This window comes from Pseudonaja textilis, chromosome 1, assembly GCF_049901715.1.
Source record: "Pseudonaja textilis isolate UNSWEBS1 chromosome 1, rPseTex1.2, whole genome shotgun sequence".
Lineage (NCBI taxonomy): Eukaryota > Metazoa > Chordata > Lepidosauria > Squamata > Elapidae > Pseudonaja > Pseudonaja textilis.
The window spans coordinates 172,222,790-172,242,740 of NC_141990.1; the positions used below are offsets into that span (position 1 = coordinate 172,222,790).

At 32.6% G+C, this 19,951-nt stretch overlaps 1 protein-coding gene across 2 annotated transcripts in view; it reads left to right on the plus strand.

Moving 5' to 3' along the window:
* SATB2 (SATB homeobox 2) overlaps positions 1-19,951 on the plus strand; it is a 156,482-nt gene that overhangs the window by 66,703 nt on the left and 69,828 nt on the right. For both annotated transcript variants that reach the window (XM_026696843.2, XM_026696844.2), the window contains exons 6-7: positions 1,322-1,424; positions 7,110-7,582. In XM_026696843.2, coding sequence (XP_026552628.1) covers positions 1,322-1,424; positions 7,110-7,582 — 576 coding nt within the window. The remainder of the gene's footprint in view (positions 1-1,321; positions 1,425-7,109; positions 7,583-19,951) is intronic.

Genomic DNA, 19,951 nt, shown 5'->3' on the forward strand with positions numbered 1-19,951 from the left:
AGGGTACCATTTCAACTTGTTCCAAGGGTACATAAATGAGAAGTGATTGGAAATCTCAATATCTTTTTTTAATTTTTACAGTATTTTATGAATACTTGAATCAGGACCATGGTACATGAGAACAGAAATCAGGCATTTATTTTCATGCTCTTCTATTACTTAAACTGCTTGAGATGCAGGTTAAGAAACAATACAGAGTATACCACATAAATAATCAAATCAAAATAACCCCCTAACTGTTATTTCTCTTGATTTTTGAAATTTAATTAAAAATGAATAAAAATGACAATAAGCAAAGAAGCAAGAACAGTCGGAGATTTCCCATCCCTCAGATGCTTTTTGCAGTTCTGCATTTGCAGAACTTTCATAGCATATTTATGTGATACTAAATCTTTTAAACTACTTGTTTTGTTAGCCTTTTTGAGCATGCTCTTTCCTACTCCAAAATTCACACATTACCTTCTGAAGCTAGACTCCATAAAGAATAAGGAAAAGTATAATTAATAAAAAAAATACACTGAATCAGAGCAATGCAGCAGCAAAAAGAAGAGCTATATTTATCATAGCATATCCTATGACATTTAATTCAAAGTCTGTGCTAGATAGAAAAAGATTCGGCCACTAATGTCTATTTTCAGGGGTTAAAAATAAAAATACAACCGTTAAATATAAGTTAGACCTGCTTAATTTGACATGTAATATTTTTAGTTTCTTCTGCTTGGAATAGTATAGCAATTTATTTCCTATGTGAATTTTCACAAAAAGATTAAAGACATGTTTCTATAAATATTATTTATATTTGCTTAGCTGTTGTTCTGAAGCAAGTAGCACAAATATTCCTAGATTTCTGGCTGTGTGGTCCTTGTTGCAGTTGGAAGCAGAATAGAAACATCTGAAAACCATTATTTGGATTATACATGCTAAAGTATCTAATCTTACCTTTAGGATCTGGTTCCTAAATCACGGTTCTTCTCACCCTTTGTATTCCCCAATGTGACACAGCTTCTAACATACTTGAAGCATAAAGATTCTTTTGACAATACCCAATATAAATTAAAGTGACAACTGGGAGTCATATAGATTTGCCACAAAATTAATAGGAAAAGCAAATTTCTCCAGTTATATAAAAGGAAAATGAAACTAGTTGTAGGATCTATACAATATTTTTTGTATGTGAATACATTTTTAATGTTTATTTTTGTCACTTAAGAATGAATGAATGATACATTTTCAACTATATTACTATTTTTTGGCGGGGGGAGGAAGAATTTTGATTATTTTCTATTTAGAATTTGTTTATTTCTCTTTTTTCTTGTTTCAGAGTATGATATCATCCATTGTAAATAGCACGTATTATGCAAATGTGTCAGCTACTAAGTGCCAGGAATTTGGAAGATGGTATAAAAAGTACAAGAAAATTAAAGGTAAATTGATTTTAATTATCATTCAATGCCAAATCTTTTAACAGATCGTGAATACTTGAAATCTGTTATTCTAAAATGATCAAGAGGTGTTTACAAAGGCTAGTTTATATAGTGTCATCAATATTTTCCCAGATATAAAGATCTACTTTGGTTGAAGCAGTTTCTCTATGATCTTCAACAATTTTTATAAGTATTGTATCTTAAAGTAAAGAAAAGAATATTTCAAAAGTGCTTTTTATATATGTACAGTGAAAATGTAATCAAAGGCACTAAATAGCTTCAAGGCCGTTTACGGATCATTGTTACTTGTAAGACAAAAAGGGGGAGCATTTTTACTACATTTGGCTGTGGTGTAAAAGCACCTTCAAACATTAAAAATCTCTTCCTGGAGTCCCAGAATTGCTATTGCAACCACCAAGTATTTCTATTGTATTATGCTTTTCTACTTCCTCTCTTCATTCAGTTTTAAAGCTTTTCTTTTTCTCTCATCCCTCATCATTTTTTTAAAATAAGCGTACAGTTAATTGTTAAGTATAGAAAAGCAGAATAAGACCTTGATTTGAATTAGGAGGTCAAGGATCTAAGCCCAAAGAGTTTTCTGGATAACTGTATGATGCTGCTTTTTGAACATTTTGAGTTTAAAACTCATTGGAAATGTGTGTGCATGTATATGTATGCATGAGGGGCAATGAAAGGTTACAGCCTGTGTGAAATAAACACAGGCTGCTTTAACACAGTTCATATAGTGTTGATTCTTCAGGTACAACAAATGGGAGGAAAACAGCAATGAAAAATAGGTATACTTACTGAAAAATAAACAGAACCAAACTTTATCATCATCATCATCTTTAAGAGTTTTTGTTATATTTTGTTTTATATTGTCTCATTTATAGTTTTTATAAATGAGAATTTGCTTTATAAGTAAGATGAAAGGTTCAATTTCAGAAACTATTTTAGTGTATTCCTGTTAATTTAAAAATAAGGGTTAAATTACTATGAATTTGGTCAGCAAGATCAGCCATCATTCAAGGTCAATCCAGTTGAAGCAACCACTGTTGCACACATATATCTTAATTTTTGTTACATTAAACTAATTGTAAAAAAGCTATTCTAATTTAATATTGCAAATGGAAAATGATGAAGAGCTTCAGAATCATTTTATTGGCTTTTCAGTTGAACATAATCTGCTCTGTGAAATGTGTTTCTGATTTATCCACTAATGTCTCTTTTAATAAAGCAGTGGGAACTAACTGGTTCCTTCTTAATCAAAACCATGATTTCCTAAACATAAGCTATGAGATTCTGTTACAAGTTGCCACATACAGTTCTCTTTGGTCAATCCTTTCCCCTCCTGTTTTGTTGAACTAAACAAACAGTAAAAATAATTATACTTACAGAAAGATCAAAGTAAATATGACTAATGCATAGCAAAAAATTTTAAAAACTTTCTGAAAGAAAAAAAGCATTAGGTTGCAGAACATATATTTAATGTTTAAACAAATATGAGAAACTGAACAATCAATAATTTGATATCATTAGCAACAGATGTAAAAGTTATATGCAAAGAGCGCTTGAAATAAACAGCTTATAGTTGTGGAATCCATTACATATTCAACATTGCTATTATGCTTAGCTCATATCAACTTTTTTCTTTATATCAATCAGACTTGCATTTTATATTGGTGAGATCTACATCTATTGACAGACAAGCTTCTGAAAATTGATTGCAGTCCATTAAAACTGATACTAGAAAAAAATCATATAGACTATATCATTTTTGCTCCCTTGTAATCCTCTTATCGTTTTGTCCTCCTTTTCCCTTTCATAATTTGTATTTGAAATTTTATATTATACGTTTATAAGGAAGATTTATCTTAGCAATTCATAGAACTTTATAATAATAATTATGATTACAATAATTATTAATAATAAACATAGTAAGAATAATAGTAAAAATTGCACCATATACGAGGCAGAGGAGTGTATATAGAAAAAATTAAGAATGCAATCTTATTCATGTAGGTTTTCATTCATAACATAGATCAATTTTACAATTGCTGGGAAGCATCCAGCCTGGCAGGGAGGAGGGATCAAGTGCAGAATTAGCCTGGAGTCACTGTGCACCCACAAAAGGGATAGGATCAATCTCCCCACTACCAATTTCCTTGGAACTTTATCTAATTGTTCCAAAGAGTAGGCTGCGACACTGGGGTGATTCCTTATTATAGGCAGAGCATAATAAAGTAATTACCTTGAACTCTGCATGTTGTTTGCACCTGACCATAAACCAATTGAAACTGCACTTTGAGGGGTGAAATTAATACAGACCCATAAATATGTGCTCTGTAAATTGCTTGCATGGGGTGTGCCATAATTTTTTTTCTACCATGTATAGGATACACAACATTCAAGAAAAAGTGTTGCTTTATTTTAATTTGTAGCTGATCAAATTTAGTATGTCACTGAGATATATTCACAATAGTATTTTAAGTAACTTGACAGGCACTCAAATGGCTAGGTGTGGATGATGAAAAGTTTATATATTATCAGTTCAGATCATTTTGATGCCTTTTATAATTTATTTATTTTTATTATTTATTAAACAAATTACATGGCTGCCCCCCTCACAGAAAGTAACTTTGGGTGCTGTACAGCAATAACTGTTTTTATAGGATACAAAAAGTATCCTTTGTTTAGTAAAAAAAGAACAAAGTAAAAAAGAAAACTAATGAAAGAGAAAAGAAGAAAAAACAATACAACAAGATTTTCAATGAAGGATGACGGCTATATCAAATCAAATCTTTATTATGGGCATAATGTAAAGCATATTTCATTGTAATCATCCACACATAACCCAAATCTATAAGCAACTCCTTCTGAAATTTCAACAACATCTATTTTATAACTTTAAAAGCTTATGTAAATGTGACCCATTGCATATAATAATAAGGACTTAAGTGGTATGGGCTGTAAAAAGCCAGATGACCACTACAGCAAAGAGCTTTTCCTGTCACTGATCCTATTTAGTGGTTGTTTGGTTTTTTGAAGTAAAGATCTGATAGTCCTACAGTAATAGTTCTAATTCTGATCTGTTTATAAAGTTCTATACTGTAGGCTATATTCAATGTTGTGAAATGCAGCATGCTATACATCTCTTTGGGGTATGGAAAGAAGGGAAAATAAATTCTTCCAATATTTCTTTCAAAAGACAATGCAATAAAATTTGCTTCCATGGTTTGCAGAAGATTCAAATTTAGTGTTAGGTGGAACTAGAACTCAAGTCTCCCAGATCCTAGCCTGATGCCTTAACCACTACACCAAACTGGCTCTCCACGGCAATATTAATAGGCTTAAAAACTAACTGTAATCCTGAATTTTGGGTGATCAGTGCTTTATGAGGCAACTCTATTTGTCATGAAAACTGATTCTTGAGTTCCCATTAGTGGGTGGCTATTGTGTTCATATTGCATTTGTAAGCTTTTTATATATATCTGCTTAGCCATTTCTGAAATAGAATTCTGGAGAAGGTGAGCCTTTGATCTAATTCAGAACTTGATCTTGTGTTCTTAAAAATTACAACTACTTTCTAAATGATTTCATATTAATGAAGTTGTATAGAAGTTATAGCAATCTTCATATGAGTTCTAGGTAATAAGATTTACTGGAGAATTATTTGAGTGATATGTACTATTTTGAAAATAGATTTTCAACAGATTTGCAGGAATTCATTTTAGGAAGCATTTCATGCCTGCCAAATACTATAGTGGAACTGCCCTTTTGGACACATAAATCACAGATGAGCAAATACAGTTTTCCTGGTCAGAGACCAGACAGTAAATAACACTGATAGTTGGTTGGGGTAAACATGAAGTTAAGTGTTGACTGGAAATGAGATTTCTGAAATTACGTCTTTGCTCAAAATTGGGTTAAGTGAATTTTGATGAAAAGAAATAAGTAATTAAGATAATCACAGTTTTTAAATGAATTACCCACATGAAAAGCACCTCCCATGCTCTAGAATAGTTCTAGGAAGTCAAGACTGGTAATTAGAGAGTTGCTTGACAATGAGAGGGGCGGCATATAAATTTAATAATAAATAAAATAATTTATACTGTGTATCTTTATCTATTGCCTTCTAGAGGCTTGTAATGGTATTGTAATTTTGTTTTTCCCAAATGTGATGAAAACTAGCTATAGTACCAGGTAAAGCATATAGTATATATGCTTTTCCTGGTACTGCTATTCTGCATTGTTTAGCAACGACAATATTAATATTATTCTTATAGGATTATATAGATTTGAATCTGTATAGAAGCTTGGCAAAAACAATTTCACATTTATTTAGAATTTTTCAAACCTTTAGGTATAGTTGCTTCCACTATCACTTGAATAGGTACTTTTTATTTTTTAAAAATAAGAATATATTGGTGGTGGAGAAGGCAAGAAGACCCAAAATTTATGATTTTGTCCTGTTATACCCCGTTTTGAGTTGACCAGGCTATGCAAAGCAAAAATAAAATAAAATAAAGCAAAACAATAAATGAAAAGTTTAAATTGGTTAAGATTTATAAATAGATGCAAATGTTTGCTTCTTGAATTTGCTGTTGAAAGAAGCCAAAGTATTTAAAATATTCTGTCGTATTGTATTGATAAGATAAACATTTCAAAACTGGGTATCTACAATTCATTGAAGATTTACATAATTACTTGAATGGTATATGCTAACAAAGGCTTATTTAAGAAAGTCTCTTACAATATTTGTTTATTTTTTATTTGATTCAAATTTCCCTTTAATGACTCTTTAATGCTCTGAGTGGCTTACAGTTAAAAATAGTAGTTGAATATACACTGAAGTAGTGAATGTGCATTGAAGTTCTAAACAAAAAAAAGGGGCATATATCCCATAACTCATTTGGGGGATATGAATTTGACCCTGTGGGTCTGCTGAAGAGACATAGTGTTTACACAGCAGTGATTTGGCTTCACATATGTCATGGGAGAAAGAATACAAGTGATTTCAAGTGTTTCAAGTGTTTACAAAGACATGGTATGGGAATTGATGATATTATAAACAACAACAAATAAAAAGGCAAGACAGTATCAGCCACGTTCTTTTTTCTGCATATAGTTACACACACACGCACTCACATAAACACACAATGTAAGTTTATGGAATGGAAGAACTAAAGGTCTTTGCGTATGCAAATGGACATGTAAATTATACGATATAATATTTTGATTGTTTCTGCACAATGAAATTCAGAAAGTATTGAAGATTTATAAGCAATGTGTCAGTAGTTAAAATATTAGAGTAGAATTGAGTAAACCCAACTTCAAATCCACCATCATAAATAAAATAAATCCTAATTGAATGTAAATATTTGGGGACTTAATCTTTGAGTTTACCAGTGCAACAATAAAATATTAGCACAATTGTTTGATGCTTGGTTTGGAGGCTGACCCAATGTAATGGACTTGGATTCTTGAAATTCATGTAACCCTTACTACATGTCAGATTTACAAAGGATAAACATTATTAGTTTAATTTAGTGTAGAATACTGTACCACTATAGAGTTGGCACTAAAGTGAAAACAACTTAATACAACTCTATATCTTTTCACTTGCAATCCTTGATATCATTTCAAATTAAGATGAAGGTATATATTTATTATTTATTTTAACAGTGGAACGAGTTGAAAGAGACAACCTGTCAGAATATTGTGTTCTTGGTCAACGTCCCATGCACTTACCGAATATCAACCAGCTGGCAAGTTTGGGCAAAACAAATGAACAGTCTCCTCATGGTCAAATTCATCACAGTACTCCAATCAGAAACCAAGTGCCAACGTTACAACCAATCATGAGCCCTGGTCTTCTTACACCTCAACTCAGCCCACAGCTTGTAAGGCAGCAAATAGCAATGGCCCATTTGATAAACCAACAGATTGCAGTAAGTCGGCTCTTGGCTCATCAGCATCCACAAGCAATTAACCAACAGTTTCTAAATCATCCACCTATCCCTAGAACAATCAAACCAGAACCAACAAATTCATCAGTGGAAGTATCTCCAGATATCTACCAGCAAGTCAGGGATGAGCTGAAAAGGGCCAGTGTCTCCCAGGCGGTCTTTGCAAGAGTGGCTTTCAATCGCACACAGGTATCATATTTTATTTATTTAACTGAAGCATTTTATTCCATTATTCTGTTAAAAAGGCTCTTTAAAAAGAACCTCAAAAAGACAATCTCTCTCATCAGGTTTTTCACTTTAAATGAAATGAAACAAATGGAAAGTAAAGGAAGAAGATACTTCTCAGCAATTTTATTCCATTTCCTCACTCCACTTTGCAAAATTGGAACAATGCATTAAAACCCCAACTATTGTCGAACATTTCACAAGACTATGATATAGTGCCTTCTTATCCTAAAATAAAACGTGTATTTTTATGCTATAGAAACTGGATCCAAATGATTGAGGAAAGATGGAAGAGATTGCTTAGATTTCTTTCTTTCATCTTCCTTTAGAAACTGATAGAAAAACAATGATCCCAGAAATAATTTTTGAACTTAATTTGTTAAATTCTTAATACAACTAGAGAATCAGACTGTGGTGACCTTATCATTATCTACTTAGGGTATTCAGTTGATTTTTTTGTCATTTGAAATTTATTGACCTATTAATTTTGTAATAGTTTCCTGCCAAATGAATAAATTTTAAGAAAAACATTATGGCTATTTATTTCCTAAAATTCAAACTAGATTATTATTCATCACATTATGTTGGTTAGATTTAATAATTCCTAATACTTTTTCCTCTGGTCCATTAAAGTTCAAAATCAACTTTTGCTTTAAAGACAAAATGTCTCCTTTTTTCTGCTTGATGAAAAGTAGGCTGCATGAGTATATTTAAGGTGGAAGTAAACAAACAAACAGGAAAATTACATCCTGTAATTTACTTCTACTACTTTTAGTTCTGACTATGCACAGAAGCATATTTAACTTTGTTTTTTTAAAACAATATCGCAAGAATGCATGAACTATAAATTTTTTGTGATTACTTTCTCAGCAGTACCTTTTTAATTATGAAGCATTTTGGGCAGCCAGTAACGTTGTTTGCTACATAGACAATAATGAGAATCATATTGTCTCATATTGAGAATCATAATATCAGATGGTATTATCATTATGGTGCATATAAGCACCATAATACCCATGCGCTCATTCATGAATTAATTCCATAGAACCTGAAAATTAGAAAAAAAATTAAATGGCTGAAATCCTCTCATTTTAGTATCATGAGTTTCTCAGTTCACTGATTTTGGAACTTAATTTGGCCTTGTGAACTTCTTATTTCATGTTTTGACTGAATGTTTTCCATAATTATTATACAATTGCTTTATTATTATTGCCCATTGTGAGGAAAGCAGTATATATAATAATGTAATAGTAATATGAAATATTTTGCGTCCTGTGATTAAATTATACATAATATATTAATATGTAATAGCTGCTTTGCTAAGAAAAGTAACTCTGGTAAGATTACTTTCTTTTTATCTCCTAGATTTTCAAGTATATGGATGCAATAATTTAAATGTGCATGGAATTATGTATTTTTTCAGATGAAGCTGTTATTCTACCACTGCCCTGACTATAACCAGGAGCTTATTGGGGGGGCGGGGGGTGGGGGGTAGATATCACTGTCTTCTTTTTGTAGTCTTCCTGCATTTTCCCCTTCATTTTTTTCTTTCGTCAAAAAATTTGTAAAGAGGAATGTTAAAGAATTCTAAAGTGCCTTTTGTTTGATAATGGTAGAAGCTAGGAAGTGTTGTCTGAACATGAGAGGGAAACAAGGAGACCAGTGTGGAGCAGTTGTCAAACAGGAAATGATTAAGTGTTTATGTGAAAAAAGTTTGATGTACTTTCATTTCTCCTTTCAACATTTTTCCAAGGAAAGAATGTGGGAAGATTGTTTAGGTTTGTTCATAAAATGCATAGTTCTGTTCTGATATATGCATTTTAAATACTTTGGGCATTAATGGTACACAATATAAGTTTGAATGTGAAATTCAGCTTTACAAAATGGTGCACCATAATTTCTTTCTTGAAGCTCAGACCATTATAAGACTAGAGTAGTAAAGCAAAGGTAGAAATTTCAACTTGTACTACAATTCACTTAATGAATTTTTGGGGCACTGCCACATTGGAAATTTCATATGTATGGAAATTAAATAAACTAACAGCATATTTTCAATACTTCATTTCTGCTACTAGAATGATAAGATGTCTGTATCTAGTAAAACAAATGTCCCTTTTAATCAACATGATTATGTTTTTCAAGCTGACCTTGAAAGTATCAGTAAAAGTTACAGCAGAATACATGAGTATATGCCTTTATTTTTTATGTTGTTTTTAATTTGAAAAAGTATTTCATCCTCTTGGATCATGCTTCTATGTGTGTATATAGATATTGTTCTATTTCACTCTCTATAAAGCCAAATATAATAAATGTAGACAAAATGTATACAATAGTATATTTTGAAGTTGATCCAAAAGATAAGCAGTTACATTTGTAGATCTTATAATACTGTCATTAAATAAATCTTTATATGTTTTAGCTTCTAAATCTGTATAGACATATTTTTTCAACATACAGCTGTTGTTCTTTAATATTTTATTTAAAGAGCTCTTTTCCTTGATAAGTGACTGAACTACAGCTATTTGGAACATTTTTTGTCTTTGCCACAGAAGCTTAGGCCTCATATACAATATTTTTAGTGTGGAATCATAGAACCAATATGTTATTGTGGGTGTAATGAATCCTGTAAAAGAAAATGTTCTTTTCAAAAATTATTGTAGCTAATGATTAAGTAATACCTCTTTCTGAAATTATATTTCAGAGATACAGTTTACAAAAACTTGGGGAATGTTATCCCAGCAAGTTATGGAAGAGAGGAAGAGAGAAAAAAGAAACACACACACACACACACACACACACACACACACACACACACACACACACATATATATATATATATATATATATATATATATATATATATATGTCTAAATCAAAATCTGAATTTTTATAATAAATAATGGAAAGGATCCAAAGCATTCAAAGAATCCAACAGTATTCCCTCTTTCAAAATACATTACAAATAATAAGCATTGTGATTTTGTAAAATAAAGCCAATTTGGAATAAAACTGGGATTCAAAGAACCCGTTGGCTATGCTTGAAAAATATAGCTGATACATTCTATTAATATCCAAGTATGAGGACGTACTCTCTACCAGTGTCCTACTATTTGGGATACACTAGTTAAAACAGGAAGTGACTGTGTTTGACGCTATCTCTTCCTGTTGTTTTGTTTTGAAAAATGGCAATGATCTGGCACTACTTAAAAAGTGCTTCCCAAAATTAACCCAAAATAGATAAAAGTGTTCTTTTTTCTTTCTGTAATGATACAGGTACTCATTACCAATCATAAAAGGGACATTTAAATAAGATTCAGTAAGCAATAAAAAAGACTTTCTAAATAAATATTTTTGGGTAATGGAGGAAAAAGTTTGGGAAGTACTGACTTTAAAGAAAGGTTTCATCCTCTATTTTGTATCCTGTCCCTCATATACTAAAGGGAAGTGGGGGAAAGTGAAAAGAACAGAAAGAGAAAATTTCTAGATTGATTGATTTTGGGTTTCATTTTCAAGTTTGTTTCTGTGCTGACAGTAGTTAATTCTTTTATCTTATAGCATGGTTGATTAAGGGGAGCCTAGTTTAACCTCACACAACCCCCATTCTTAAATTATCTTTTAATCTTCCTTACAAACCAGTTAAGCAATTCTAGGAACATAGCCATTCAACCATTTTTTTCCTATTTATTTTTAAATTTGGGAAAATCTGATAAAGAGGAAAAGACCGAATGGCTATAAGGTGCCTTTTCCCTGGTAATACTAGGGTTTCCTGTCTGGAAGTATCCTTGAAGTATATATTGAAGTATATTGCAGAAATATAGCAGTAGTTATTGTATTATTAGATTGGGGTTGCAAGCCAAGATGATAGTTAATGATAGTTAATGGTTTGGCACATTCAGCTGGGGAGCCTGGTAAAATATCGGGAGAGATACAGATATTTGAAGTTACACAATTGCAGGGAAGGTATAAAAAGAAAAAGGACGTTTAGTTACCCGACTCATGAATATTAGCATATAGAGAAAAGGATGCAAAGTAAGGAGCAAATTTGATTTCATATTCATGCTGCTTATGTTGCTAACTAATAAACATTCAGTTCTCATTCAGTTTTTCATTCAGAATATCATTTTTTGTGTTCATGAAATTTTTTTTTAAGAAAGTCTTCTTAACTATTTTTATTAATCACTAATTATAATTATGGACTAGTATTTGGTCCATAGTATTTAGTATTTATTTGTACAGTGTGTTCTGTGTTGTAGATTAACCATTAATATAGATTCATAAAATTTGTATTATGACACTGGTTAACTACATTAATCATTTTCTGATTTTTTAAAAAAATCCAATGAACACCTTACATGTAATCCTTGAGTTACAACCATTCATTTAGTGATTGTTCAAAGTTACAATGTCACTGATTTTTTTTTTTCCACACGTATGACCCTTGCAGCATCCTTATGGTCACAAGATCAAAATTCAAGTGCTTGGCAACTGGCATGTATTTAAGACAGTTGCACTGTCCTAGGTCATATGACCACTGTAAACTTCTCAGTTGGCTTTCAACAAAGTCAATGAGGGAAATCAGATTCACTTAACAACTGCTTGATTCTCTTAACAATTGCAATAATTCATTTAAAAACTGTGGCAAAAAGGTCATAGAAGGGGGCACAAGTCACTTAATCATTTTGCTTAGAAATGTTGGGCTCAGTTGTGGTTGTAAGTTGAGGTCTACCTCTACTCACAAACTGAAAAAATACCAAGTTACTTAAATGTGTTGAAGAAACTTTTATCCAAAGTAGGCTTCCCATAGAACAAATAGAAGATGCACATCTACAGCATATTGGGCTACATAATATATTTGGTCTACACTAGGAATATCAGGTATTCTTTTGCCCATTGTTCTTTTCACAATTTTATATTAGGCAAATTGAAGTGAAAGATAGCCAGTTTCTTGGTACCTTAACTGTAGCTGCATTGGAGAGGACTACTTATTTTCTTATGAATCTAAGTGGTGAAGAAAGGATCTTTGCTGTCATGACATTGTGTCTGGAATTCCCTTTCCAAGAATATTTGATACCTGCTGAAGGCCCAATGCTTTTTCTTTTTAAATTAGCTTTTCTATTATAATAGTAGTCCTTGACTTACAACAGTTCAATTAGTGATGGTGCAAAGTTACAATGGTATTGAAAAATGTGACTTATGACCATTTTTCAGAGTTACAATCTTTGCAGGATCCCCATGATTATGTGATCAAAATTCAGATGCTTGGCGATTGGTTCAGATTTCTGACTTGCTGTGTACCAAGGTCATGTGATCACCTTTTACGATCTTCTGACAAGCAAAGTCAACAGGAAAGCTAGATTCACTTAATAACTGGGTTACTAACTTATGAACTGCAGTGATTCACTTAACTGTGGCAAGAAACATATGAAGAACAGTTGCAGGAACTGGGTTTGGCTAGTCTAGTAAAGAGAAGGACCAGGGGAGACGTGATAGCAGTCTTCCAATATTTGAGGGGCTGCCACAGAGAGGAAGGGGTCAAACTATTTTCTAAAGCGCCTATAGGCCAGACAAGGAATAATGGATGGAAACTGAACAAGGAGAGATTTAACCTGGAAATAAGGAGAAACTTTCTGACAGTGAGAACAATCAACCAATGGAACAGCTTGTCCTCGGAAGTTGTGGGAGCACCATCACTTGAGGCTTTCAAGAAGAGATTGGACTGCCATTTGTCAGAAATGGTGTAGGGTCTCCCGCTTGGGTGGAGGGTTGGAATAGATGACCTACAAGGTCCCTTCCAACTCTGATTATCTGTTATCTGAAAGGTTTTAAAATGGGGCAAAACTCACTTAATAAATGTCTCACTTAACAACAGAAATTTCAGGGTCAATTGTGGTCTTAAGTTGAGGACTACTTGTACATATTTATATTACAAAGCTGCCTTATTGTAACATCAAGTAATAATCTGCAATATTTTAGCAATATTGTTGCATATTCTATGTTTGGTATTTGGAAAATTGCAATTTGAAATATTTCAAAAAATTTACTGTAGAATAGAGCCTCAACAATAACTTGCTAGAAAGATGAAGTACGAACAATTCAGATAAATAATGATTTATTATCTGAAATGGATAATGAGATTTGATCTCATTTGTTTATATTGTTTCAGGCAAGTTTCATTTATTCATTAGATTTATATCCCACCTTTTGTACTGGAGCTTAAGGAAACACACATAGGGCTTCCTTCTGTTTATCTGTAGGCAGCAGCTTTGTGAGATTTATTTATCATTTTTTTAAAAAAGTTATGCTTACTTCTATTAGTATGTATATGTATGTGTGAATGTAAATGTTACAAATTATACTCCTGCCCATTTCCATATTTTGTTACTGTAGAAATCTTTGGCATTCTAAAGTTTCTGGAGGATTTACACTTAGATTTTATAAGCTGAGGTGAATGAATCTGATTAAAATCTTCGATTTGTAGACTCTGACTTTTATCCATCACAAAAAATCAGTAGGGGAAAATGAGGCATTTCTCCTGGATTTTCACTTTTTACAAAGCAGTAGGAAGTAATATGCTTAAATAAGACAGAAGATTATAGGGGATGAAAATTAATAGCATTAGGTGAAAATAATTGAGGTTAAAATTCTAAACAAGTGCAGGGACTTTTTTTGAAATGGTGAATACATTTGGAACATGGAGAGAAAGAGAAAGTTGCAGATGCTTTCATAGCATGACTGCCATATTAAACAAGACTTTCCAGAAAAACAGCCATTAACCAGAAGCCAACTTTGTTCACCATTATCCAATATAGCTCCCAGTCCCAGTTATCAGGTTTTCAGATCAGATTGGCACACAAAGCAATATTCTTGCAATACTAAGGATTTTTACAACCCTTTGTAAAAAATAGGAGGCGGTGCTTTCATTTTATGGTTATGTTGGAGGAGGGAAGATTGCATTTTCAAAAGATATATGTGTTTGTCGATGCCAAAATGTTGTCATAAACATGGCCGAGATTTGTATTAATGTAATAAAAATGATTTATAAAAAAAAAAGGTTCTAGAGGATATAGGTTCCTTAAATGTATTTCAGCTTCAACCACAACAATACGAGAGCACACAACAGATACAAACTCAATGTAAACCGCTTCAAACTTGATTGCAGAAAGTACGACTTCAGCAACAGAGTGGTCAATACCTGGAATGCCCTACCTGACTCTGTTGTTACATCATCTAACCCCACTCCTTTAACCTCAAACTAACCACTATTGATCTCACCCCATTCCTAAGAGGTCTGTAAGGGGCGTGCATAAGTGCACCATCGTGCCAACCGTCCCTGTCCTATTGTCCCCATTTATTCGTACCTATTTCCTGTATTCTTACTCATGTTTATACTTACATCTATTATCTTGTAAGCGATTGACAAATCAAATCAAATCAAATCAAATCAAATCAAATAAATAAATAAATAAATAAGGGTCATCTGTTGGCCCAGCAGAAATATAATCATATGTCTGCTGTATGCACAATTTGCAAGTGGGGCAGCTTATAATTCTTTAAATCAGCAAATAAACAAATAAGTCTAAGGAAATCTAGACTTGTTTCCATCACAATAAACTATAGTGTATTCTAAAACAATAAAACATGGGTAGATTGATTAAGATTAACCAAAGCTTAGCATAATTTCTAGATAGAGTCTGTATGTTCTTTTCTGGTGTTCTTCAGAAAGCCCACCAGAGATGAATTAAACATAGTGCAGTGATTGGAGTTGTGGTTTAATCTTGCATTTCCCTCATAATTCCCCTCTGTCATACAAGCACTTATTGTCTTTCCTAAAAATTAACAGCCTAATAAAGAGAGTTTATTAAGCTAATGTAATAGCAGCATTTTCTTTGAGGACTAAAACATTTCATTTTAATATTAAAAATTGAATTTCTATAATTACACATTATATATATTTTATTTAAATCAGCTTGAATACTGCCATTCCAAGCCTAAGCAGGTATCTCATGAGACATACATATGTTAAGCATTAGTTAAATTAGTTTTTAGGTTCTATCTCATACCAATATATGATAATTAAAATTAAAAATAATCCGCATTGAAATGGCATGTTATGAAATATAATTATCTAAACTATAGGCATACACATGTGCACCCAGAATGATTTCATAAAAGTTACAAATCTGTTTATAGAAGATCAGAAACCATTATTAATATTGCAGTTTTATGCATATTTATGTAGTAATCTCTGCTTACTTTATTGGAATGTTCTCCCATGGAGATGTATACAGAATTGCAGCCTTACTATTTCTGTTGTAAAAAATAACACTGCATAATATAATAACATCTTTATTGTATTCAACATGTTGAAATAGTTTAAATCCCTATAAAATATCACAATGTATGTTGGGAACTAAGAAGCACAGAAAACTAAAATAACTAAGGTAGTATTTTTGTTTTTTAGTATTAACTTCTAATATACTGGAATTTAAAAGATAATTTTATTCTAAAGTATAATGCAGGGGTGTCAAACTCACAGCCCATGGGCTGGATGCATCTTGTGTTGTCCCTGCCCCTGTCTGATTTAGTGAAGGGGAAAAAAGTCCCGATACGTCATGTGACACCACCATGACGACATGAGTTTGACGCCCCTGGTTAATATTTTCAGTAAAAAGTATTTCCTGCTTGTAAGTTTTATATTAATTAGGAAGGAAGGCCTCTTAAGATACATTCGATATTCTTCTTTGTATAATGGGAAACATTATATTGCATAGTCCTGATATGTTTAAAGAGTGACCTTGCATGTTAAGAGCAATTATACAAATTTTTATTGCCTGTTTGTAAAATTCCAAAGTCATTGCCCTTCAGATTGATGGGAAATATATAGCTTAAAACTTCCCATCTAGCATGTTGTCCTGAAATCTCTGAGGGCACTCAATTGCAGAAGCTGATGTGTCTTGTTGGCTTTATATATATGATTGTGACTCCTTAGATATTGTATTCACATAGTGAAATAAAACCAAAACAAATTTCACAGTTTGTTCTACTGACTGCCAAAATTATTACTGTAACATTTATCTGTGTTTTCATACTAAATCATAAATAATAATCTGGAGTGTTTGTTATTAATAACAAATAATAACTCATCTATAAAATACACTCATTAGGAATTCCAGGCTGCAGATATTTTTTAGGCTGCGTGTATATTTTTTTTTAAAAACCCTAACAATAGAATAGAATAGAATAAAAATACTTTATTTGGTCAAGTGTGATTAGACACACAAGGAATTTGTCTCAGGTGCATAAGCTCTCATTGTAAATGCAAAATGACAAAGTAGTAATAATATATAATAATAATCATCATAATAATGATACCAGTAAGAGAAGGTAGTGGAACAGATGAGAAAAATAATAACAACATAGCCATAATACATGGGTAACTATGCTTTGACAAAAGACAGTACTGTGGGAATTAGAGGTTCAGTAGAGTGATGGCATGAGGAAAAAAACTATCTCTGTGTTTAGATGTTTTGGCATGCAATGCCCTGTAGATGTGTGCTGAGGGGAGAAGCTGAAACTATTTTTGTCTGGGATGTGAGGGGTCTGTAGATATTTTTTCAGCCTTCTTTCTGACCTGGTCCTTAAAGGAAAGCAGGCTGGTTGCAATAGTTTTTTGTGCAGTCCCAACTATCTGTTGAAGTTTGCACCTGTCTTGTTTTGTTGTTGTACCAAACCAGACAGTTGTAGAATACAAATGATAGACTCAACAATTCCTTTGTAAAACTGTATCAACAGTTCTTGGAGCAGTCTGAATTTCCTGAGTTGACGCAGGAAGGGTTATTTGTTTGTTTGTTGTCCTTTTTAATGATGGTTCTAATGTTAGAAGTCTATTTCAAATCCTGGGAGATTATAGAACTCTAAAACTCAAAGGACTCTACTGTTGATCCTGTGTTGTCTAATATAGTAAGGAGTGGTAGAATAGGAGGGCTCCTCTAAAACCTACTTTCATTTCTAAAGTTTTAAGTGAGTTCAGCTTCAGATTGTTCTGGCTGCACCACAAGGTCAGTTATTCAACTTCTCATCTGTATGCAGACTCTTCACCATCTTGAATGAGACCAATGACTGTTATATCACCTGTAAACTTCAGTACTTTATCAGTACCAAATTTGCACAGATTGCCTCCTATTTTTAATTGGGGTATGATTTCAGAAAAAAAACCCAGTAGTTAATAGAACTCTCAGGGATAACTTGATTCATGAGATACCTATTGTTAACTGTTTTATTTACAGTCACATTCTGTATTAAGTAGCACACCTTTTCTCTTTGTTTTTACAATCATCTTGTAAAAGTCTTCTTTGAAATTGGAAAATGATTCCTATTTACACAACCAATTTACAAATGTAAATTATTTTTTTCTCAGTGAGCAAAGATAAATACTTGATTAGTAAAAAATTATTTATAGGTATAGATCTTCTTTACCCCAGAATTTCAGGCTATGCACTAATGCCCAGTTGTGAATGCTTAACTTCCATGAATTATGATACTGTAGTCTTAGATATAATTACAGCATCCATAATTGGAGCTCTAAAATTCATAGATTATTATCATGGATATCCAGTTTTTAAAAATGTGATAAATATGTGTGTATCCAATGGGATTCTAAAGCAAATGTGGGTTTCCATTCTCTTTTTCTACCCTTTGGCAAAATAAATATTACAGAAATGAACACAATCTCTAGCTAACTTCAGGCATTTCCTAAAAACAGCAATGCTACAGTTTGTCCGGCTGGACTGGTTTCTTTGCCATGCACCTGGTATATATCACTTTAAGAATAAATCATGCCTCATTAAATTACAGTTAAATGAAATCATGATCATTTGTTTTTCTTGAAGAAGATGCTTTGCATATTGAAAATCTAATTTGTTGCAGGTGAAAAAAAGATGAACAGATTATTTATTATCACTTTATTTTTATTTTTATTTCATAATGCTGATCGTTGGTTCATTTTTGTGTATACCAACTCAGAGCTATATGAATATAAACGAGGGCTCTCATGATACTTTGTTTTATTGACTTTGTTATCACTCTGTCATCTATTATCAGCACAGTCTGTCAGAGCAGTCTATTCAGAACTGCGTTGTAATAGATTTCCATCCTGAGGTATTTTCTCATGAACAGACTCTTCACATTTCATTGCCATCTACTTTTTACCATTTTCAGTGGTGTGCTGCAAGTTTTTTCTCATTTTTTGTATTCTTTAAATATAAAGGGTTGCATAGGACACCTCTGAACCTGATATTTGAAGTGCTGTTCTCGTGATAGCTTAACACATTGAGGCATGTATGTGCATATAACCATTCTGCTCAGATTGCTTCAAAAGTGAGGTTTTATATAACTCTATTGGTAAGACTGAGCTGTTTTCCATAGGTTTAGAGTAGTATTTGGCTCCAAGAAGATTATGACCATCTTCATTAGTTTTCCACTGGTATTTCAGCTTCATTTAATAATTCATAAGGAAAGTGTTTCTATACTTTTGGATCCTCCATGGGCTAAACTGGGGCTGAGCTTCACACGCCACTTGCCCCTCACAAAAACCATCTCAGGGCTACAGCACCAAAAGCCCCTTTGTGTAGAAAAAAAGGTGAAAAGCAACTCCTAGGCCACAGTGTCAAAATAAATTTGTGCTGTGAGTAGGGGAAGTTAGAAGCAGTCTCTTACCTTACTAAGGCTTGGACCTGGAAGAGACCAAGACTGGGTAGCTTGGCTTGGAAAGGATACTTGCTTAATTAATTATTATTGTTGGTTCGGTTAATAGGGCAGTGGGGAGTGCTGCATCACTAAATGATCCTATCACATGCTGTTATGTTTTACGACGGTATCGCTTAGCAATGGAAATTTCAGTCTCCATTTTGATCATAACTCAAAGACTAAAAGATAATGGTAAATACAGTCAACATAGTGATCTCTACATGATTTTAGTTTGTTATTATACAAGTTTATTTACTGAAAGGAAACATTAACAATTAACCCAGTGAGAAGCTTCCGTACTACTTGGATGTTAGACCAAAATGAAATGAAATAGTTGTAATCTGTATTGTACATTGTCATTAAACACACAACAACTGAAAGTGGTCAAAGAAATCTGATTAATGATTTTCTTATATTCGAGAAATGGTAGTTGCTGGGTTACAACAGTACTAAGGGGCTACTGCCTTTATATATTATTTTGTTTGATCCTTGCCAAAGTTTCTGAATGGTAAGAAATAAGGCACTGGAGTAGGTCTAGCCATAGCCCAACCAGTAAAGTGTTTGTGTTTTCAGACTTGGTCATATGTA